The 25,146-nt window shown below is 40.1% G+C and overlaps 1 protein-coding gene across 2 annotated transcripts in view; it reads right to left on the bottom strand.

The window, feature by feature from the left end:
- The window catches only part of FGD5 (FYVE, RhoGEF and PH domain containing 5), a 122,921-nt gene that overhangs the window by 46,394 nt on the left and 51,381 nt on the right, over positions 1-25,146 (bottom strand). For both annotated transcript variants that reach the window (XM_063426299.1, XM_063426300.1), the window contains exons 4-8: positions 23,121-23,179; positions 22,783-22,813; positions 11,679-11,830; positions 10,782-10,938; positions 8,742-8,829 (exon numbers count right to left, since the gene is read on the bottom strand). In XM_063426299.1, coding sequence (XP_063282369.1) covers positions 8,742-8,829; positions 10,782-10,938; positions 11,679-11,830; positions 22,783-22,813; positions 23,121-23,179 — 487 coding nt within the window. The remainder of the gene's footprint in view (positions 1-8,741; positions 8,830-10,781; positions 10,939-11,678; positions 11,831-22,782; positions 22,814-23,120; positions 23,180-25,146) is intronic.

Raw genomic sequence — 25,146 nt, 5'->3', positions numbered from 1 at the left:
ATTATGGGGGGTGTATATTAATTATGGGGGGTGTATATTAATTATGGGGGTATATTAATTATGGGGTGGGTGTATATTAATTATGGGGGGTGTATTAAGTATGGGGGGTGTATATTAATTATGGGGGTGTATTAATAATGGGGTGGTGTATATTAATTATGGGGGAGTGTATTAATTATGGGGGAGTGTATTAATTATGGGGGTGTATATTAATTATGGGGGTGTATTAATAATGGGGTGGTGTATATTAATTATGGGGGGGTGGATTAATTATGGGGGAGTGTATTAATTATGGGGGGTGTATATTATGGGGGAGTGGATTAATTGGGGGGGTGGATTAATTATGGGGGGGTGGATTAATTATGGGGGTGTATTAATTATGGGGTGGTGTATGTTAATTATTGTGGTTCCTGTAGGCTTTGCGTGCGTAAGGTGGGGAGGGCGTAGAGGGGGGGGGGGCCTCCATGTCTATTTTGCTTGGGGCCCCCAAATTCCTTCAAACGGCCCGGCCTGGCTGTGCCTTGATTAAACTGGAATGTGATGTAATTTGCCAAATCTTGCATATATTTAATGATAAACAAAATAAAAACAAAAAAACAAAAACATAAAAAAACAAAAACACAAATCTTTTATTGAACAGTATAATTTCCAGATGATTGGACGCTTCCCTTTAGCCACGTATCGATATCTGCAGTTTGGCTAGTGAGTATCTTAAATCAGCTCAAGGCATCACTTCTTCTTCTTTGAAACAAGTCAATATTTAACTCCCCCTCCTGACTTAACTACCCTATCACCACTTTGGAGTATCAATTCAATTCACTATACTGATTTACAACAGAATTCCTTGGGAGAGTTCTGTTGTAAAAAAAAAGTATCTAGGTGGTAATTGCATTTAACTTCTAATGGGTATTCTTACATTATTATATTTAATCAGTATTTAGAAGTTGATTTTAAGTCAGTAATTTAGACCCCACCTGTGCTAAAGACAGGACATCTTTTAAGGGAGACCAACATTAACATGTTCTATGATCGTAACTTTAAACATAGCCTACACTATTCAGCAGTTATTAATGGCTTTCTCCGTGCTCCCAAGATGCACTTTGCAGATTTATATTTTAATACAGAGACACACTTCTGCGTTTTTATTAAAAGAAGCAGGACAGGATATTACAGCAACACGGCCAAATATTTAATATGTGGTTCTGATGGACTGATAATAAAGCAACATACCAGCTCACAAAGGTTTAAATCTATCATTGCCAAAGTGATAGCTTTAGCTCTCTCTCCCCTGGGAGTCCAGTGAGAAATACATCACTTAAGTCTCTTTATGAAATCAGAATTAGATTTATTTAGTTTTGAGGAATCTATCTGATCCTCTGCTCTCCTGAGCCCAATCCGCCAGCATCCCAAGACTCTATTGTTTCTAATACGACAAACTTTTAGAAATGTAGCCTTAATAAATTCTTTGTACCATATCTAAACCCGGCATCTCAAATAAATTACTTTACATATCAATAGGAGCATCGATCAACAATGTATAAAAACAAAAAACAACACTGCAATTACTACTGTCATAAAACTAAACAACCTAAAAACGTATTTTATATTCCGAATTTCACTACAGCAGTAAAGAATTCAGAGTTTACCTACAAATACTGGGTAGGTTTCCTACAATAATGCTGCAATAGCAAAGTTGCAAAACGTGGATTAACACCAAAACTACCGTAAGTGATATTCCATGATATTTACGTTGTCTACTAATGGCCTAATGATATCCATGGTGGGCAGGTGAGTTCACCTCTTCAAAGTGAGACAAGGTGAATCGACACTGTGGCATACACATTGCACTTTACCAGGGCAGGACTTCCCATAAAGTCGCTGAGGCCATTGCTTTGGGGTGGCAGGCAGGAAGGATATGGGAGAGAGAAACACATGTGAAGAAGCGATAAATAAATAGACTGAGATGGAAAGATAAGCACGGTGCATAAACACACTAACCTTATATACATACACTACTGCATGCACACACTGACACTCTACCAAAACACACCATTAAATTCACACACTAGCACTACACACAAATACAGCAATTATTCACATGAACTCACCAACACTCAACAAAAATATGCTCCTATATTCACAGTGATAGTCAAATTGCCATTCACCCACCCAATCAGTCACATACCACTAAGCGGTCATATTCCCCTATCCAACTAGTCAGGTAGCCTCATCTCACCTCTTAGCCATACACACCCACCCTGTTACATCCACATACTTGGCCACATAGCACATGGCACCGACCCGGCACATATTGCCATCCAACCACTTACCTAGTCATCTTTACCATCCAGTCGTACCCAGATTACTTGCATCCTCCCATCCAAATAAAAACCCCAAACAATTCACATTCATCCATCCAATTACATTAATCAAATGCCATATATATAACGGGCTGAGGCACATTCATAAAACTTGTCCTTGGGCTGGCAGAGACGTTTAATCCAGTCATGCATGTTAATGTGCGTTTTACTGCTGTGGAGCTCTCTGATATAGTCATACACACTGCAGATTACACTGAGCTTATTTTAGTGGAATTCCGTATTAAACCCATACACATCCCTAATTGCTGTGGAATTCCTTGATACGCTAATCTAGCACTGGCTAGAGAGTATAGGAATGGAGTGAAGTGACGAAGAAAACATGCTAAAGTCACTGACAAGAATAGCCCTGATTCGGAATTGGTCCCAAGCAGTGCAAATCAAGAGTCCAGACGGAGCGGAGGAGGAGTGGAATGTGGCCCGCAGTGGGTGTTACAGGAAGAGTAAGCCCCACAAAGTGGCGCTGTAACAGAGGAAAAGTGAGTAAATCTCTATATTTTACATTCAATACACCAGGTGTCTTTGTGATATATGATGCATCTAATGTATATTGGAGGAACTTAAGGTAAGTGACATTTTTCATTACAGGATCACTTTAAAGAAAGAAACACTGTGAATAAACTAAAATAATAACGAGATAGAGTTCATGCTATGAAAGTCGTTTTCTTTTCTACATCCTGAGAACTATAGAAATTCATGGTGTGCTTTGAAGGAGGGGCAATTATAACAAGGTTTTTTTTTTAAATGTGGTTTTCAGCAACATCAGAAGAGTATTCTGACCAGGACTGAGGACATTTACAGGAAAAAACAATGTAGCAAACCAGTCTGTGTGTTGCTGTCAGATAAATTGACCTATATAAATATATATATTTATTTACCCACTAGGGACATACAGCGTGCAGATAGATAAAGAGGTAAAGGAAACCATAGTGCAGTAATTATTTACATGTAGTAGAATGGGAAAACACAATAAGCCCAAGGAGCATCAACACATCCAGAGACGGGGATTATACCATCCAGGCGCATATATCTGGAGCTGAATATAAGCTCCAGAAGATTGTAAGTGCAACTCTTTTCCCTCCATTTATTATTACCAGAAATCCAAACATACTACACTATATCTGTGCCCTTTCCTTCTCTTCCCGATATTGCTTTGAGCGTGGGAATACCATCACAGGCGCTACTTCCTGACCTTATCGTTATACACTTATCGTATCACCAGAAAAGAAGATGATATTCCACCTTTCCTCCTATAAAGATATAAAGATATAGAAAAAAAAGTCTGCACAATCAGATTGCTTAAATAAAGTCCTCTTCCCATGAGAAGTAATTACATGAGACTGGGACACATCAATATGTTTTTATTCTTATTTTTTCTTAATAGATTTTAAAGGGTTATTCAAGTGTGAACTGTAAGCAGATTTAAAATTTTAGGTGAAAAAAAGCAGCATTTGAAGAATTTTCAAAGCGCTATGTTTTCAGAAAGGATATTTTAGTCTAAAATTGTAAATTCACCTTTAATTACCACACTTTAATGTTTTTATGTTAAATTAATCAAAAAGTTTTTGACACTAACTGGGGAAGGAAGGGGTGTCAGAACCTTATTTGCATCATAACTACTACAATGAGATGTCATGGTTATCATGATCAGACTGCTCCTTTAAAACAAGGCATAGTATTAAAAAAAAAAAAAAAAAAAATATATATATATATATATATATATATATAAAAATGGAACAAACAAATCAATTTTAATAAATCATGTTGCTAAAAACTAAAATAAACAGGCACAAATGATTAACGAAAAAGTAGTAATGAAAAGGAAATCAGGTGAAATATCGTTTAACCCAGGTAACATGTCCAACAATCAGATAAGTTATTTCACTAACAGAAAGATTACTAAATGTGATCTTTTATACTCTAACAGATATTTACAGCAGCAAAGTATGCTGAGTGAGAAAGCAAAACAAATACATATCAACCATATGTCTGCAACAAACACAAAGGTGATCCTGGGCCGGTGCACAGAGTGCACAGCGCCCAGACACTCTGTAGATAGAGGTGCATTGGTGGAAAGGGCCGAGCTAGGCCCTTTCATGTTAGCCTTCATGTTAAGCTCTGCTCTTTGTGTTAGGCTCTGCGCCAGACGGCAGAGCTGGGAGGCAAATATCATGACACTTCCTAGATAACAGGATGGCACTGACAAGCTATTTGAAGATAAAATGGCACTGGTAAGCTGTTTGGAAAGAGAAATGGCACTAATAAGATAGCACTAATAAGTTATTTGGACACATAGATGGCACTTGTAAGCTACTTGGGAACAAAGACGGCACTGTTTTAGCAATTTTGAGGCAAAGATGGCACTGGGAAGTTGTATGGGGACAGATATGGCACTGATAAGGTATTTGAGTACACAGCTTGCACTGTAGGAAGTGGGTGACATGTTACCTGGTGAAGTTGGGGGGCCCAAAGAGATGGAGTGGTTTCCATAAAAATGGGTGTGGTTAGCAGTGTTTTTTTTGTGAAGGGGGAGGTTAGCAATATTCTTGCACTCAGGCGCCAGTGACCCCAGGGTCAGCCCTGAACAATCACAGAACATGCAAAATATAGTGCTGCACACAAGTGGTAAATATGTTGAAACACTGTGCTGGGGGTCTGAAAACCACCAAAAGAGACTTTAAGCAGACACCTACTGGTATCACGATGTAGGGCGCAAAAAGAAAATTATTTATTATAGTCAAAAAGACAAACAAAATACAATGTTTTGGCCGTGAGGCCTAAGTCATGACTACTGATTCACAGCAGAATTGTATTTTGTTTTTGTCTTTTTGACCAAGGACAAAATGTGGATCCCCAGTTATTGCACAACTACAACCCTAATGATCCCTAGTCAGTCCTTAGTTGTAGTTATGCAACAGCTGGGGACCCACCGTTTGGTCTCCACTCTCCTAGACCAAGTAAAGGTCATGCCATAATAATAAAATTGAAAACAAGCCTTCAGTTTTCCTAATATTAATTCTAAAATACGTCTGATTTCTCCAAAACACTGGTTTCATATAAGTCTGATGACAGGTTTTGTCCTTATAGCTATTAAAGTAAACCTATTAATCACAGGTTGAAGGGTTGACAATTTCACTTTCAGCCAGGTATTTTATTCTATATGTTGTGCTGGTAAAAACACCAGTAAATACAGTTTAGTTTGCAAAGACCACTAGAGAGTACAATTATCCTATTCTAGCTCTTCAAATAGCACGAGTCAGTGACTGTATCATTAGACTGTCCAGGGGCGTACCTAGAGCATTTGGCACCCGGGGCGGACCCTGAGTGTGGCACCTCCCCCCCCATAATAAAAATGTAAGAAAACACCCACAATTTTTTGCTTTCCTATTGACTGTTTGAATGTGCGCGCACCTCTTGCCGCGCATGTTCATTCGGCTCCACTCGGGAGCTGACATCGGCGGGGGAGAAGAGGTCACCCCTTAAAACCCATTCAGCCACTTACCTTTCTCCAACGTCGGGCTCCCTCCCTCCCCCTGCCGACGTTAGATCCGAATGCGCATGCGCGGCAAGTGCATTCAAACTGCCCATAGGAAAGCATTACTCAATGCTTTCCTATGGACGTCCAGCGTCTTCTCACGGTAAGTTTTACAGTGAGAATTGCGGAAGCGCCTCTAGCGGCTGTCAGTGAGACAGCCACTAGAGGCTGGATTAACCCTCAGTGAAACATATGTTTTCAGCTGCAGGGTTAAAACTAGAGGGACCTGGCACCCATACCACTTTATTGAGCGGATCCTTAGAAATAGCATAGGAAAGGGATTTGAGTTCAAAAGATGTAGCGGCTAGGGCAGAGGTTTTGTAGAAGGGTGCCAGGGCAGGGGTTTTGTATAAATGCGATATTTTTGTAGAAGGGGGAAGACCAGTGCTTTTGTAGAAAGGGGCTGGTGAGAAACTTCTAGAAAACTCCTTCCCTGCCCCTTTCTACAAAGCCCCTGGTCTCGCCCCTTCTAGAAAACCCCTGCCCTTCGCCCTTCATATAAAAACCCTGCACACTAATCACATAAATTTCATACACTCCGTACACATAAAAACCCTGCACCCCGATCACATAAATTTCATACACTCCCTACACATAAAAACCCTGCACATCCCCCTTAATTAAAAAAAAAAGCTGCACACCCCCTTAAGAAAAACAAAAACCTGCACAACCCCCCTTAATTAAAAAAATCATGCAAACCCTTAATAAAAACCCTGCACACCCCCTTAATAAAAAAACAAAAACTTTCACAACCCCCCTAACAAAAAAACATGCACCCCCCCTTAATAAAAACCCTGCACACCCCCTTAATAAAAAACAAAAATCTGCAGTGCACATCCTCCCTTAATAAATAAAATACTGCAACCCCCTTAATAAAAAAAACAACCTGCACCCCCCTTTAATTAAACATACCCCCTCTAAATAAACTTCCCCCGTGCTGCACCCCCTTTAATTAATCCACATCCCCTTTAATTAATACACCCCCCTCTAATTAATACACAACCCCTCTTTAATTAATCCACCCCTCTAATTAATCCACCCCCCTCTAATTAATCCACCCCCTCTAATTAATCCACCCCCTCTAATTAATCCACCCCCTCTAATTAATCCACCCCCCTCTAATTAATACACCACCCTTAAATTAATACACCACCCTCTAATTAATCCACCCCCTCTAATTAATCCACCCCCTCTAATTAATACACCCCCTCTAATTAATACACCCCCTCTAATTAATACACCCCCCTCTAATTAATACACCCCCCTTTAATTAATACACCCCTCTAATTAATCCACCCCCTCTAATTAATCCACCCCCTCTAATTAATCCACCCCCTCTAATTAATACACCCCCTCTAATTAATACACCCCCTCTAATTAATACACCCCCCTCTAATTAATACACCCCTCTAATTAATACACCCCCCTCTAATTAATACACCCCCTCTAATTAATACACCCCCTCTAATTAATACACCCCCCTCTAATTAATACACCCCCTCTAATTAATCCACCCCCCTCTAATTAATCCACCCCCTCTAATTAATCCACCCCCTCTAATTAATTCAGCCCCCTCTAATTAATACACCCCCTCTAATTAATACACCCCCTCTAATTAATACACCCCCTCTAATTAATACACCCCCCTCTAATTAATACACCCCTCTAATTAATACACCCCCCTCTAATTAATACACCCCCCTCTAATTAATACACCCCCTCTAATTAATACACCCCCTCTAATTAATACACCCCCCTCTAATTAATACACCCCCCTCTAATTAATCCACCCCCCTCTAATTAATCCACCCCCTCTAATTAATTCAGCCCCCTCTAATTAATACCCCCCCTCTAATTAATACCCCCCCTCTAATTAATACACCCCCCTCTAATTAATACACCCCTCTAATTAATACACCCCTCTAATTAATACACCCCCTCTAATTAATACACCCCCCTCTAATTAATACACCCCCCTCTAATTAATCCACCCCCTCTAATTAATCCACCCCCTCTAATTAATACACCCCCTTTAATTAATACACCCCCCTCTAATTAATACACCCCCCTTTAATGAATCCACCCCCTCTAATTAATACACCCCCCTTTAATTAATTCAGCCCCCTCTAATTAATCCACCCCCTCTAATTAATACACCCCCCTTTAATTAATACACCCCCCTTTAATTAATACACCCGTTCTAATTAATCCACCCCCTCTAATTAATACACCCCCTCTAATTAATACACCCCCCCTTTAATTAATCCACCCCCCTCTAATTAATACACCCCCCCTTTAATGAATCCACCCCCCCCTCTAATTAATACACCCCCCCTTTAATGAATCCACCCCCCTCTAATTAATACACCCCCCCTTTAATTAATTCAGCCCCAGACATAAAATAACTACTTTATACTTACATTTTGATGATGCCTTGCTTGCCCGCCGAATCCGACCACTGGGCGCCTCACCGCCCGGAAATGGATCCTTCCGCTGAAGATCCGTGAAGGCGGACTGACGGCGCTGCGCAGGTCGTCATCACGTTGCGCGACGCCGCGGCCCGCAACGCTCCTCCCCCTCCTCCTCATAAAGAAGGAAGTCCCGCCGGTGTTTGGCCGCAAAGGTGCTGCGGCTGTGCGCAGCGTAATGATGGGGGGTGACACATGACACTGGAAGTCATGGCACCCCCCTAGTCAGTGGCACCCGGGGCGGGCCGCCCCCCCCGCAGTACGCCACTGAGACTGTCACAACCATATGTCTCAGTCCACAAATTGGTTCATTTATCCAGGTCAGTCTTCGTGCCAGCAGAACCATAGAATGTTGCTCACCTGTAAGAATCATGTGATACTGAAAGACTCTCTGGACCACTTTGATCAGTTCATGTTTCACGTTTGCTTGACGACGTTGGAGGTTCCTCTGCTCTCCAGAATCAAGAGAGAAACAGTGAAAAGTTTAGTGCTAAACAATGTCCCATAACGGCTATAACCTTAATATCTAGAAAAGACTTGGTCAAATTATTGTTATTTTAGTCCTGAGATCCTATTTCTTAAGAGAAACATCCACAATGTTTAAGCTGTTGATGATATACAACAACAATGGTCCCAATTTGTAAACCCGTTGATTATTAAAAATCTTGCTTGAGTTTTGTTGGAAGTATGGATAGAGCACAACCATCATAAAAAAGAATGTAACAGATCAAACGAAGGAAGGCCTTGACCATTAACAGATATACCAATAGAGGGCTATGAGTATTATCGAATAGACCACAAGAAGACCATGACCATTATATCATTGCCCACAGAAAGACAATGACTCTTACCAGACCAGCCAAGCGAAGACCATTGGTTATAGTGTAGTACTAATAGGGTGGTAGTATCACCTATTATAAAGCTAGGTTAATATCTGAATGCATAAAAAAGAATATATATTACATTAACTTTTTAAAGAAGCTAAAAATAAATTTTGAGAACTGCATAACACAATGTATGGTAAAAATCAGTTGTAAGAGCAATCTTATGGGCATTTACGTCCATTTAATCTACAGGGCCCAAAGACTGAAAAGAATATATATATATATTTCCTAAGGCCTGCTTTAATCAGTGTTGGGCGCATCAGTATTCTGTTAATAAAGCAAAACATTTTTCATTCCTAAATGAGATTCCCTTAATAAATAACATACAAGAGTCAGGACACAAAAATCAAATCTTGTCCCAAGAACCTTTTCTGCATGATGACCACGATACCCCCCTTTTTCACACCTTTGACTGATGTGAGAACCTCGTTTTTGACACTGGAAGGCTTACAGTGTCAAAAACGAGGTTCTCACATCAGTCAAATTCCTTGCATCCGATGAATGTATCAAAATCTGCTGTTTGTCATTTAAGAGAAATCGTGACGCGCAACGTGAAGACATTACAGGCAGCCAGACTCGACATGAATCAGAGGGAATAATCCTGCAAAACAGCATAATGAATAAAATCTAATCACATGCTGATAATATGCTCATCACTCCTCGGAGCTGGGGATTCGAGCTGGTACTGTAGCAGCTGACTGATAGCTCTGCTAGATTAATGGATCATATCAAACGTACATTAAGTGGAGCTGCTTCTGATAAATGTCGACTTGAAAAGTCACATAGTTTTCAGATTAACTGCCAATGCCCCAAAAACATGATTTACTCGAATTGAAAGGTTTGCTATGTGAATCTCAGAGAGAATCAACTTTCTGTTATCCAACTATATATGTTGATGCAGCTGCTGCCCCTAACATATATTTTACCATCTTCTTTAATACACCTGTATTATTTGTCAAGCTTTGCTAGCTACCTAAAATACAGGTTTATCTTCTAGAAATCTTTTCAAAGTACCACAGCTATTTCAATAAGATGGAGATCGTCATGCGCAATAGCGTTCCAATCCTTTCCTATGGGAAAACATTGGATTGGCTGAGATCATCAGTATTGATAATCTCAGCCACAAAGGTGTGCCGGCAGGTTGGAGACTGGTATGGCGAGGGCAGAAACGTAAGTAAAACACACCATTCAAGCTCTTACACAGCGAGTGTGGGGGCATTAGTACAGAGAGATACAAACTAAAGTATTAGAAATATATTTGTATTCCTAACGCTAACCTAGTGTTCATTTAAATTCACTTGGCGGGAGTGTTTCCTTTTGCAATTTGAATGAGTGAATATTAACACAATCGTTGACTAGTATTATGTTTAGTGGCATTTATATACTGCTCTAAACCTGCAAAAAGAGTTACACACTACTCTATCACATTCCAGGAAGCTATCAATCTGAGATTTTTCTTTTTTTTTAACAAAAAGCAGACTGCAAAATAGCTGCTATTCACTGATGGGTCACCTACCTCAAATTCTCTTACGACCGCCGCCATTTTGGGTGTTTTGAGGATGCAATCATCCAAGGCAGATGTTGTTTTATCAAAAGCAACAATGAACGCTGTATGGTGACGAAATCTTGATTCCAGACTGAGGAAGATATCTGCTATTTTTTGGTTCTCCTCCCTGTGCATAAAAAAAATCATACAGTATATTACCCCACACAAAGAAAGAAAAACACAACTGAAAGGGAGATTTGACTGTAATGTCCAAATGTATAGTTTATGCTGTAAATATGCGAAACAGCTATTCAGAAGAGGTGGCACAGACTAGTGCAGTGGGGGAGTACAAGAATAGGACATTCGCATTGTTGTGAACAACATTGTTGTGAAGCTGGGCTTACTGAGGGTTATCATAACATTTTGATCTGCGGTGCTCCTTTTAAAAATCACTGCAGGTTTACATTTTTTATTATTTGGGGAACAAGAGAAAAGATGGATATAAGGTGAAGAAATGCCAGCTAGATCTTATCCTCTGCCCATGGCTGTGTCTCTGTTATATCTCAATTTTCTTTCAGTTCCTGCCTTGTTTTACTCATGTGGGAAATGTAACAACTAACACAGATAAAATGTAACTAGATAAGATAAAGACAGAGCCCTTGGAAGAGATTGCTTTCCATAATCTTGTAAATTGTAAAAGGATATCCTAGTAAAACAACTGTTTATCTCGGGATTTCACTTAATACATGGAAGATAAATAAAGCTTTACCAACAAGATGTTTTAAAATTTGAAAAGAAGAGAAAGGAAGAAGAGAAAATCTATTTCAGAAGATCGTGATGGCTACTGATGGCCTTATACAGAGTTAGCTATCTGCATAGAATGAGAAATCACTGGCCAGATGACATCGGGGTCACAATATGATGTACCAGTGCAATATCCTCTCCTGCAGCTCCTGCAAGACTTCTTCGTGCAGTAAATAGATATACTGCAGCTCACTCAGGCCATGTCTCAACTTCAGTTCTTCCTCGTCATCCTCTTCTTCATTCCCCAGCACACAGAGAACTGATGTATGGAATTCCTGTACAGATACAGATAATAAACATTAATCAAGAGGCATATTATGCTAAACACAGACTGTGCATTATTTTATACACAAAACACATACTATAACCAGGATGCCCATCATATGAAGATATAGGGATGGAATCTATATACATTAAAGATTTATCAGATAAACCTCACCTCGCGCCTAAGTTCATTTGGCCCCTGTTTTGGATGCAGTCGGATAGGTTGCTAAATTACTACCTATGGCCTATACTGATCCACACGACCCCTTATTTGGAGCCATGACAACCACATTCACCTACCTTACTTATTACGCCCTGCAAAACGCAACTGATACTGACAAACAACACATGGGGGGAGGGGGGAGAGGGGTAGGAGTTTGAATATTGACCACTAGAGAAATGATATCTACGACGTACGGTGACCTGCGTGTCACCTTCTTCTACGTGATTGCATACCGATTCCGAATGATACTGTTAATGTTATAAATTTTCGGGACCTGCGTGTCCCACACAATGTTTACTTAAGATTGAATAACAAAATGAACAACAAAATATTTCAATAAACACATATTTACAAAAAAAAAAAAAGATGTATCAGATTAGTCAGATCTGATGATTCCTGGGTGGCCCCTAGCCTAATCTGCAACTTGCATTGAATACTTATCCTGTTTCCCATTGTTTTCCTATCTAGTTCCCAATTTCTTGTCCCAATTAATCTTCTGTTCCAACAACTGGTGCACAGTGAATAAATGTTAAAGTCGTGTTATATATAAAAAGTATAGTTTTTATTATTACAGAGCTCAAAATTTCAAGACCTGTGCTATAAGCTAGGCCAAACATTTACTTGCCACTGCAAGTCTGGAGGATCCATGGCACACTCACTTAGGCTGAATTTTCACTAGCCATTGACTAGAAAGTTAGTAGACATTTTGAACCCTCAGACCAAAAGTGACAAACCAGCGACCCTAAAAACAGTAACATATACTGAGTAAGGAAAGACAACGCTGGTTAGGCATGGAACAAATCCACACGCCAGAGTTGTAGTGGTTGGGAGATACCCTGGGGCATAACCCCTATATATACAAAGAAAAAAGTGGACTAATGGGTGGCGGATATAAACAATCTGCCTCCCAAAAAGACCTGGTATCTTTATAGAAAGAGCTCCTCTGCCATAGATAAATACCAGAGTAGTGTGCATTGAGCCAAAAAACAAAAAAACTCTTTAATAATCCCTCGTAGGGGAGAAACTACAACAAACATAAAAAGAAAAAATACATATAAAATAGGGTCAAAAATGGGGTGGTAAATTGACTGATCTACCAAGAGAAAAGTTAATGGCGTGGTCAGAAAAATCAAATTGTCAATATACATGTAGCAAAAGTTGCTAGATGTTATGTTGCAAATGATAGAGGATACATTAAATGTAGCAAAATAGGAGCACTGGGTGCAGCATAAATGAGTCTACACATAGAAGGTAAATGCATTAACAACCAGAGTAGGAACCTAAATCTGCAACATTACTAAGTGAATAAGCGGTCTAATTGACCAAAAAAACAATGTGAAACAAAGTTGCCTATAACACTATAGAAGATTTCGGGGAAGGAGTCCCTAACATCGTATAAATCTTAAACTAGTATCCAGTCCTATCATAAGGTAGTGAAGACAAACTGCCAGCCCAAATGACCCTAAGTTAAAAATCATCCGCTTAGAAATGCTCAACGCGCGTTTCGGCGAAGCAAGTCGCCTTTTTCAAGAGCCATGTTTGACCCTATTTTATATGTATTTTTTCTTTTTATGTTTGTTGTAGTTTCTCCCCTACGAGGGATTATTAAAGAGTTGTTTTGTTTTTTGGCTCTCTGCACACTACTCTGGTATTTATCTATGGCAGAGGAGCTCTTTCTATAAAGATACCAGGTCTTTTTGGGAGGCAGATTGTTTATATCCGCCACCCATTAGTCCACTTTTTTCTTCATACACTGAGTAACATCATCAATAGCGAATCATAAAACATGGTCAAGAGAACATTTATTCAAGCAGTTAGTCAACCACTGAGAAGACTACAGAGGTCATTAAAGGCATAATTTACATGAGCTATAGATGGATTAAAAGATCATGTTGCAGGGGAATAATTATACAGGCCTGGTAAGTTCTGTAGTGATATCACTTAGAAGCAACCAGGGTATTGGGCTGTGATAATCATATCTGCAGCCATGTTCCACATTCTCACATTTAAAGATACTTGCTTCTCTTAATGATAATACTCCCCTGTTATTTCCAGCTTAAATCTCTCTATAAAACGTTTTGTTGACTGGTTCCCCTCTGAGAAGCCAGCTGCGGAAGTGCATGAGGGCAACTACCCCTGCTATATTCCCCCTCCTTCCCCGCTCTCCTCAGAGCAGGTGTAAACCACAAAGCACCACTTCATTCTCAACGCATGCCGGCACCTGGGACCCGTGTGTATGCGGCGCAGGCTCCGCTGAGCTCTGCAGCTAGATTATTGCTCTTCAGAGTTTTACACTCAGCGCTCGTCAATCTCCCGTACACTGCTAGGTGATTGGATGGCGCCACAAAAGGTGCCCCAGAGTTCAATTAAAAAATGTTTTGGACAAATTGACCTTTCATGAACCTTATTTTATGCTACTGCACAAAGTAATAAAATGCAGTCACTTGCAGGTCTCTTGCCACGCAGGTAAAATTAAAGCAGCAGCCACCATCACTTAATACAATATATGGCTGTGTGTGCTGTGAGTTAGGCTGCATCTTCTGTAGTACAGGGCCTAGGTTTTGGGAGTTATATGTGGCGTTGTAGATGTGTGTACCAGTGTTTGTGTTTGGCTTTTTGCATCGCTCACTGGAGGAATCACCTTCCTCTTATAAAAAGGTTTATAACAGATGCTCTCTTATACAGAGGTTTATAACAGCTGTTTATTTCCATAGAGATGTTGGTTAATCTTTGCAACTGTAGAGACAGGATTCTCCTTTTTACATAATGTTGTGCCAAGCATCTGCTGGCTAAGCATTATGAGAAATGTAGTCTGGATTGCCTCATATGCTTAACCATTCCTGCCAAGACTACCCACTGCCTTTATACTCCCACACCTATGAAGCTCAGGCAGCAGTATGCTAGTGGGAATGGCTATTTAAGACGAGCTGGGTATCACAAATACTGGTCAGTGCCTGAGGTTAAAGGTTAGAAATGGCACTCTCAGAGACACTACTGCTCCCATTGTCATTATTTAAGATCATGCAATACCTGGCCTTCCTCCCACACCACATCTATAATCCCTTTACCAGGACAATATGAGTGAAAAACCCTTTCACTGCCAAAAGCACCAACCCTGCCCCCCCAAAAAAAAGTAAAGCCAAAAGCTTTACTGCAATAATATTCTCAAAGTAGCTTAGTGTTTATTTACAGAGTTTACAGCGATGGTATATTTAATATGTCCCTGATTGATAAACAGGTTAATGTCTCCTTTACATGCTCTCATCTAAACGCCTTTCCTTCTATTGAATATGGCATCAATTATAGGAACACTCCAAAAACCTAAAGCACTTTAGCTTTCTAAAGTGTGCTATGTGTGAAGAGGATGTTCTCTTCTTTCATTTTTTTAAAAAAAGAGCAAATTTCAATAGAAATGTACATTTTTATAAATTAACATTGTTACACTGAGCTGGCTGTTAATTAGACAACTGATCCTGTAGCCCATGAAACAGCGTAGCTAAGGGGAGTGGGCCTTGGCAGAGCTAGGACGCTGGCATATGTAGAGGTGGGGTTAATTGGGTAGGTGGTTGTGGGGACACGGCTTCATTTGAAACCAGTTATTAATAATGGACATTTTAGATTAGGGGCCATTTTAATTGGCCATACTTACCTGTTGTTGTCCCACCCTCCCTCCCTTAAATATTGGGTTATGGTATTTCTTCATTTATCCCGGTCACGGCGGTGGAGTCAGGATAAGATATTGGGTGGGGTGGGGGGGGGGGGGGGGGGGTGGAGGTAGGTTTGGTAGCTGTGATGTTTGGTAACAATATTCACATGGTTGAATTTGTTAATTGGTAGGTTGGAGCCCGTAGGTGGTTTCCAACCTGGTGGATGTAGGGGGTGTCTCGGTATGCCCCTACAATGTTAAATCACTTGTAGTATAAGGCCTGTTGTGGCCGTGTTTTGTGTTAGGTCATTCATATCTGGTTATATGGATTATTGTTAGCTAATGTTATGGGTCATTGCCAGTGGGTATAGTACTGTAAAGGTTGGGATGAATTATGTGTCTATGTGAAAATTAAGGATGTTTGACAATGACCCATTTTGTTATTTACCGTATAAGCCGAGGCCCCTAATTTTACCCAAAAAAACTGGGAAAACTTATTGACTCGAGTATAAGACTAGGGTGAGAAATGCAGCAGCTACTGGTAAATTTCTAAATAAAATTAGATCCTAAAAAAAATATATTAATTGAATATTTATTTACAGTGTGTGTATAATGAATGCAGTGTGTGTGTGTATGAATGCAGCGTGTATGAGTGCAGCGTGTGTATGAGTGCAGCGTGAGTGTATGAATGCAGCGTGAGTGTATGAATGCAGCGTGAGTGTATGAATGCAGCGTGAGTGTATGAATGCAGCGTGAGTGTATGAATGCAGCGTGAGTGTATGAATGCAGCGTGAGTGTATGAATGCAGCGTGAGTGTATGAATGCAGTGTGAGTGTATGAATGCAGCGTGTGTATGAATGCAGCGTGTGTATGAGTGCAGCGTGAGTGTATGAATGCAGCGTGTGTATGAGTGCAGTGTGTGTGTGTGTGTGTGTGTGTGTTGCAGAGCCTTGGTGGGGGGTGGGCAATTTATTTTTTATTTTTTATTATTTTAATTTTTCTTTAATTATTATTTATATTTATTTAATTTAATTATTATTTTTGTATTTAATTATTATTATTTTTTTATTATTACAATTTTTTTTTTTCGGCCCCCCTCCCTGCTTGCTAGCTGGCCAGGGAGGGGGGCTCTCACTCCCTGGTGGTCCAGCATTGGTAGTTCAGTGGGGGGGAGAAGGGGCTGGCAGAGCTGTAACTTACCTGTCCTGCAGCTCCTGTCAGCTCTCTCCTCCTCTGCGCCGTCCGTTCAGCTCCCTCTGTCAGCTCACACTGTAAGTCTCGCGAGAGCCGCGGCTCTCGCAAGACTTACACTGGGAGCTGACCGAGGTGCTGAACGGACGGCGCGGAGGAGGAGAGAGCTGACAGGAGCTGCAGGACAGGTAAGTTACAGCTCTGCCAGCCCCCCTCTCCCCCAGTCTGTATTATGGCAATGTAAATTGCCATAATACAGACTATTGACTCGAGTATAAGCCGAATGTGCTAAAAAACTCGGCTTATACTCGAGTATATACGGTATATATTTAATTATATATATAATTTATTAAAGCCGTGACATTTTATCCACTTTAAATTGTTGTCCGTGTCTTTTTGGGGGGTTCAAAGGTTATGGTTAAGGACATATGCACAAAAGGACGACTATGCGCATGTCATCTTACTTCCTGGTTTGGTAAGCTCAGTAGAGCTAAACTCAAGAGGCAGCAATTGCTTAGAGCACCTGTTTTGCAAATACTTCTCATTATTATTATTATTATTATTATTATTGGTATTTATATAGCGCCAGCTTATTCCGCAGTGCTTTACAATTGATCTGCATTGGGAAGTCTGTGATTGGACAGCCACAAAAATTCTCTGTTGTTGAAGAGAAAGGCTTGGAAAGACTTCAGACAAGAGATTTGTAGCTTTTGAAAGCGGTTTTAGATATATCCCTAATGGAAAAATGCATGATTAAATGCATGCATGTTTTCCATTGGGGTATATCTACTAAAAAGTGATTTAAAAAAACAAAACAAAACTTTTTTTTATTTAGGCAGAGGAGCGTCCCTTTAAAGTTCTCGTTGGTAAATCTAGCCTAATATGCTAGGAAGAAGGGAAAAAGTGAATTATGAAAGTAACACCACCACTGTGAGTATAATACTGTCACTTCATGTAGGTGCCCAGATGACCCTTATGTTTAAGTCACCCTGTGCTCATTTTAGGTGCAGGGTGTAAATTGTAATATTATTTGAGAAATATCTTGTATAATTTCCTGCCTGGCTGTGGGGTCTCTCCTGCGCCACCTGAGGGTTGTAAATGAGTCTGCTATACTTATGTACATCGCCACCTGTTGGTTGTAACAGGTATGTGCATTAAAGGAACGCTATAGTGTCAGGAACTATAATGTTTAACCTTTTAAGAGACTGACTGCTCTCCGATCACATGGGAAAGGTATTTTTACTCAACTTTTTTCCCACGCCACACTAGTCTTGCCGCGGCTTGCCCTACCTCCATGGCTGAGATTATCAATCTTGATTATCTCAATCAATCCAATGCGGGAAGATACTGCAAATGCTCGGCAAAACGCCATGCTGCACCAATCAGCATCCCCTCATATAGATGGATTGAATCAATGCATCTGTATGGGGAACATTTAGCACCTCCATGCAGAGCGTGGAGACGTTGAATGCAAGCACTGGACTAGGAAGCACTTCTCGCCTGAGTGACGGCCACTAGAGGTGTTTATGTACACTAGATTGAGAGATTCATTAACATAATTTATTAATACTTTTTTCACTTAACATTAGATTTTATTTAGTTAATAGCAATTGATATTTTGTTAGATACATACAGGTCATAAAAAGCATTGTTGTTAAATTAAAATTAATATTTGAAGATTGATTCACATAGACATATGTTGGTGCTGTTTAAGTTTACCCCATGTGTAGTAAATTAGTTAAAAATATATTCAAGAAAGAATATGCAGGGGGCGGAGCCTGACCGGCATGGTGGACGGTCGCCGCACGCAGGAGCTCCCTACTAATCTTTATGCCCAAGCGACTTACTGGGACTCCTGCTACCCAAAACCCGACTCAAACGGGCACCTGCCTGTAGCAGACAATAGCCGGAGGGTCCCGATGCAGAAGGCCGTGACACCAACCGACAGCAGACGCATGGAGCGGCTGCGGCCTAGCGGGAGCTGCGGGCGGGGGAATCGGCCGATCCCCTGCCCTCCACCTCTCCAACTCAAGGGACCACGCGAGGCTTCGTTCCCCCCACAGGACCGGGGGGGATATCCCGGTCCAACAAACGAAGCATGGGGCCGGACCCGACCCGGCGAATGAACAAGCTCTCTATTTTATTTTCTCTTAGCCCATGGTAGACTCTTAAGTAACACCCTGCATTAGCCGTGTAGAAGCCTGAGCCTAGTTTATTGCGTCTAGCATTCTCACCTATGGGTGCAGCGAGTTATATATTATGGGCTACGTCATACCTTAGTGTGTTCACATCAATCGCACTGTCACATGCTTAACTGTAGTACTAGAGATCTAAAACCTTGCATTACATAGGCTATCTAGACAGACGTTGCTTGTGTTTATAATATGTTTTCGTTAACCGACATAAAAATAAAAATTAGGCATTGCTATTCAGGAAATGTAATTCATCATTGTTTACGATGTATTAACCCTATACTGTATACCACTCGTGCATTTCCCTCTCTTTATTCTGTACCCCATTGCACATGCCTTAATAAAAGAAAGATTGACAAAAAAAAAGAGAGAATATGCAGGCATACATGTCTTAATTAAGTCTTATTATAAGATCTTGGTGTAAAAGGAATTGCAACATCTAATTCCAAAAGCTTGTTTATGCATTTTCTTTAATTACCAATGAGTATTGAAGAAACCAAAACTCGCAATCATGTGATCGGTATCACTCAAAGGAAAAGGAAGTCAACAATGAAATGCATAGGAATCGACGGTGGAACGCAAGAGGACATGCCCACAGCATTCACACGTAGCCATCAAGGAGAAGGCATATCATATATTTCTGACAATTCATTCATTTTTTGTATATTTATATATATCTTTTAGTTAGGCATATTAGCACTGATCCATTTGTATCCTTTTTATATATTTCTGACAGCCTGATGCATTAACCATGTCATGAAGGCCAATTGTCAGCACAAATTAGATTGCTAATGATATTTTTTATTGTAAGAATTAAAAGCCCATGAAGATACAGATCGCACCCATATTCCATAACTTGAATGTATGCAGAATGTGTATTGACTACCCCAGGATTCTCTGGGACTATCCAGAGTTAGAAATTCAATGCGGTCATCAAATGGGCATCATATATCTGCGATTAACTTTCTGGTGCATAATTTCATATTCACATGGAGTTTATAAACATTTTTTTGCAGTTCTACAAGCACAATGAGGTCTATTACCTAAATAGTGAAATCTGATGAATTGAAAACGTAATTGCAAGAGTCAGGCTTAAAAAGTCAATCTGTGATTACAACGGAGTTGAAGAATTTTTCTAAATTATGTTTTCTGACCTAAATCTTGCAATTCAGTTTTCAATCTATTTAGTTTATTATTTAGTGAATATGCCCCATCATGTAGTTTTTTTGTTGTTGACTACAGTGGTCCAAATCACTAGTTAATTGACTGTTCCCACTGAATGGTTTCAATTTTGGTACTCTCATGGTGTGATCTTGATTCTGGGGATCGTCAAGTTGTTTTCTAATTAAATCAATATATTCATGTAGAACTGATGACAAAAGTTACATGTTTAGACTGGAAAACTATGTAATCTCCATGACTGTCTCCCACAAATAAATATTGACTCGTTAATTAAAAAAAAAGGAACTTCAAGACCCCTGCAATCCAGAGGGATGACGGGCAAAGGGTGACAAGTAATTTCAATGTATATATTCTGTGACTGTGACACAGCTCCAGTTACCATGCCAACATGTCACTTTGATATTTTAGTTATTTTATGCCAGGTCATGTGACCTTCATTAAACCACGCACAGTTTGTTACGTAATGTTGGGGTTTAATAACGGCTTCTATTAAGGAATCAAATAGCGGAGCTGGGAGCTGGGGGGTGAGAGGGATGAATAGGGAGGTCAAGGGAAGGGGACATGTCTGAACTGCCTGAAATTCCAAAATGAACAGAGGGACTATTAGTCGAAGAAATGCTCCATTGATAATCTGAAATATCTCGACCAGGAGCTGCTTTGCCAGGATATCGCCCAGGGTCCAGTCTTAGTAAATTAGCATAAAACAGCTGGAGTGCGCTGCCAACCCACATACGCCAAAGGCGTAAGCACTGAGGTACAGTCATTACAATAACGGGGCTCTAATTTTGTGCGTAGGATGAATTATGCAAAACATGGACGTGCGTATTAAAATCCCCCCAGAGGGTCGAGGAATCTGTTTATTTTTTCGGATTGAGAAAAGAGGATAGCTTATTTCAGAAGCCAGCCTCAGCTATGTGCTGACAATCTAGCTACTGTCATTGCTTACCCATTGTACTATACCGCGTAATATGCTGACTCTTTATAAAAAAAAAAAAAAAATACAGTGATATTCATTCACAATAGCCTGTGGAATCTCAGATATATTAACCCTTGGTGAGTTTAATACTTAAAATATTTGAAAGTAGAAACAGCGGCATGTCAAAAAGGTAAACTGTAGTACGTTTAAAGAAAAATTGCAATACAGCAAGTAACTGCTCACTTTTCCTTTCCTTTACTTATTATTTAATATGTACCTACAATTTTTGCGACCATTGCAGTGTAAATATATTCTGTCATTGCTGTTGATGCATGGGTCAACTTTATGCAGGTAAACAAACACGATCTATACATTGTGTCAGTGAAATTACCAGCTCGTGTATAGATTAAAAGATACAATAAGCTGTGTCTCTCACTGTCCTTTAGATTGCTGCGGGAATAGATGTGTGGAGTTCAGCTGCGACTACTTGATTGCAAGCAATGTGGCACCCACTAAGCACTGTATTATTTGTAGGCAGGTGGATGTACACATAGCTTTCCAGTTACTGGGGGTTGTGTAATGGAATTGTACTGGTAAGTTGCCTACATGCCTACTGAGACTGTCTAATTTCTGCTAACCCTACTGCAGACATCTTTCTGCTAAGCCGAAACCGAAAACTCTCCTACTAAATGATTATGCACTATCCTTGTGAACATAGCGTCCAGATTTTTCCCCATAGGAACACACTGATTCAATGCTTTCCTATGGAGAGGTCTAATGTGTGTGAGGAATGTGCCGCGCATGCGCATTAGCGCTCGCTTGTCACAGGATGTTGAAGGAGGCGGTAAGTAAATAAAGGGTTTTTAACCCTTTATTTACCGGGGAAGAGGGCGTGAGGGAAGCAGAGGGAGCTATAGTGCCAGGAATGCAGCTTTATATTCCTGGCACTTATAGTTTCCCTTTAAAGCTACATAAGCACCCTAAGATGCTAAGCAGATGTTAAGCAAATCTTTGTGAAAATCCCACAGAATACGCGGTTTTGTTTTTAAATTTATTGGGACAGGAATGGTTGTGATTTGATAGTATTAGTTTTCTGCATTCCTATTGGCTGAGGTGGATACAAGTTTAAAAACAAATCATAGCACAATTCTGAGCCCTCATAAGAGCAACATCTGCTCATTCATACGCTGATTGATCTGGCACTTATTCTCTCTGTCTTCAAAGTGGATTTAACAGTATGCCTTCCTACAGCATCTACAAACTGCATGATGTGTTTAACAGGAACCTGAATTATGCATGCAAGTAACACACTGTTTAGCGCTCTCGCTTTCAAGAGCATTAAATTTGTATGTAAATCTGTTTATGGCCCATTATTTATAGATGTCTTCTTGATTTTGCAAGGATGCGGACAGCTCCATTTACTGTCACTGCAGCATTTCTAGGTAACACTATTTAGCATTGGTTTCTGCCCCTGTCAATTTATAGTATAAAATGATGTTGCACTTGCTGCTCTATCATTTCCACGATACCGTGGCCTGCACAGAATTTTGGGTAATGTAGTTCTGCAAATATTCCATTTGAAGTCAGGTAGTTAGATAAACGTCATCACTCACCATCTGAAGTCGCCTCAACATCTCCACGTACCTAGAAGATAAAGAATCAGAATTAGATAGGACCACCATTAGTAAGCCCAGCCCCAATCAGACAGTGTACAGAGCATTATAGCATCATGGGACATGTAGTCCACAACAACTGGAATATCAACAATGATGATATAGCCCTGTGACCTTACCCATCGTCATGGTTTATATAAACCTATGCCGTCCCAGCAGACAGACACTGCCCTTTAGCTGTCAAAGCATGCTGAGGGTTTTAGAAGAACAGCTATATTTGCACTGTATTACTCTAGACACTAATAGAAGTCATTCTATGAAAGCCATTACAGACTTACACTTTCTCTGTTGACAGCAGCTCCTCCACGATGCTCAAAGCTCTTAATGTTCCTTCCTTCTGTGACAATAAAACACACGAAATCAGCAATAATAAAAAAAACACCCAGACTTACAAAAAATATTCATGTTTAAATTATATTGCTATAGAAAAGAACTTTTATTTTCACAGACTAATAGAAAAACATTTGTTTAATTTGTTTTGGTAGAGCGATATTCTATGATCAGCAAAGCTGATAAAATATTGATGGGAGAAAAGTTTATCATGAGCTCTTCAACTATTGTTGGATTACATGTCACAAGCACTCTGCCAGCCAATGCTGTAACGTCACCGGAATTCCACATAGTAACTCCACTTTCTTAGACCTTTGGGTCTTTAAACAGAGCTTAAAGGGATACTCCAAACATCATAACCACTTCAGAGAATTTAAGTGGTTGTGGTGCCTGGAGTCTGCATGTGCAGCGTTTTACTTTAAAATGCCACACATATGTCTGCTGCCGCATTTGTAACTCAACCTCCAGAAGCATAATTGGGTTATCATCAACCAGCCTGGAACTAGAGTCCCAAGATGACGACTTTTGTTGCACAGAATTGCATTCAATGGCCGAGAGTGCTCAATGGCTGCATTTCTGTAGTGGTTATGACTAACCCTTTAAGATCCCTTTTACTATTATATTGACTTTTAAATAAAAATAATTCAATTGACTCCATCATAATTTGTAAGGCCTTGAAACATGCCTCTACAGGAGATGGCCACTGGTGGCCAAACCTTACCCTCCACACATGATCAAGTTTGATACCCTCACCTGTCCCTGACATCCTGACTCTCATTTACCCTGACTGAGAATGACAGCCAGTCCCTGGCTTCCAGTATACAAAAGCAAGGAATCTGTGTGCCCAGTAGGCTACAGAGGTTCGAACTTAAAAATAAAACATAAGTGCCAACACAAGAAAATAAAAAAATAAAAATACTTATAACGAAAAATGAATAGGGAGTGTGACTACAGGTCACAGCAATTGTGGAAATATCTTGTCCACAAAATTTTAAAACATTATGTAAAAAAAAAAAGACACAAACAAAAACTGCACAGTGCCTCCAGATATCATTTGATACACCCAACAGTAGTCACACCGTATGGAGCTATACATGCTCAATCGAAAATAACACTATAGTCAACAGAACAACTACAGCTTATTATATTTTTTTCTGATGAGTATCATCAGTCTCTTTTTGCAGTAAACTTTTTGCAGTAAACAATGGTTTTTTTTGTTTTGTTTTTTAAAGAGAATGCAGTGTTTACATTACAGCCTAGGGATAACTTCACTGGTCACTCCTCCGATGGCTGCTAGAGGTGCTTCCTGGGGCAGTGCTGCACAGTGAGCAGCACTGCCATTCAGTGTCTCCTCCCATTTCATGCAGACACTGAACTTTCCTCATAGAGATGCATTGATTCAATGTATCTCTATGAGGAGATGCTGATTGGCCAGGGCTGTGTTTGGCTGGCTCTGCCCCTGATCTGCCTCCTTGGCAGTCTCAGCCAATCCAATGCTTTCCTATGGGATCATTACTTCTGATGTCAGCCAAGCAGGCAGATTAGGGGCAGAGCCAGCAGCAGACTGGAATAAACGTAAGATTTTACTATATTTAGGTGGGCAAGGAGGACAAGGGAGACTAGATGGTGTTTTTAACACTACAAGGTCAGGAATACAGGATTGTGTTCCTGACACTATAGTGTTCCTTTATTATGTATAAGCAAAACATAGTGATATGACTTATATTGTGTAAATAAGGTTGAAACATGCTCTTCTAAGAAGCTTGTAGAAATATCAAACATGTTGCAGCACAAACAATTACTGGTTGTTAGATCAGAATGTCCCAGGAAAGCATTTACACCTCACTCCACTCATAGACCCACAGCTGTAACCTTTGGCTGGGGTGCTCTCACCTGCCAAGGTTTAGGTAAACATTCGAGAAACAAATGTAATATTCCTACTGAATGCTTTACATTTAGAAATTTGCTAAAAGT

This window comes from Pelobates fuscus, chromosome 7 (genome assembly GCF_036172605.1).
Source record: "Pelobates fuscus isolate aPelFus1 chromosome 7, aPelFus1.pri, whole genome shotgun sequence".
Classification (NCBI taxonomy): Eukaryota; Metazoa; Chordata; class Amphibia; order Anura; family Pelobatidae; genus Pelobates; species Pelobates fuscus.
The sequence above is the reverse complement of the archived record's forward strand: the minus strand, read 5'-3'. Positions and strand labels throughout refer to the sequence as shown.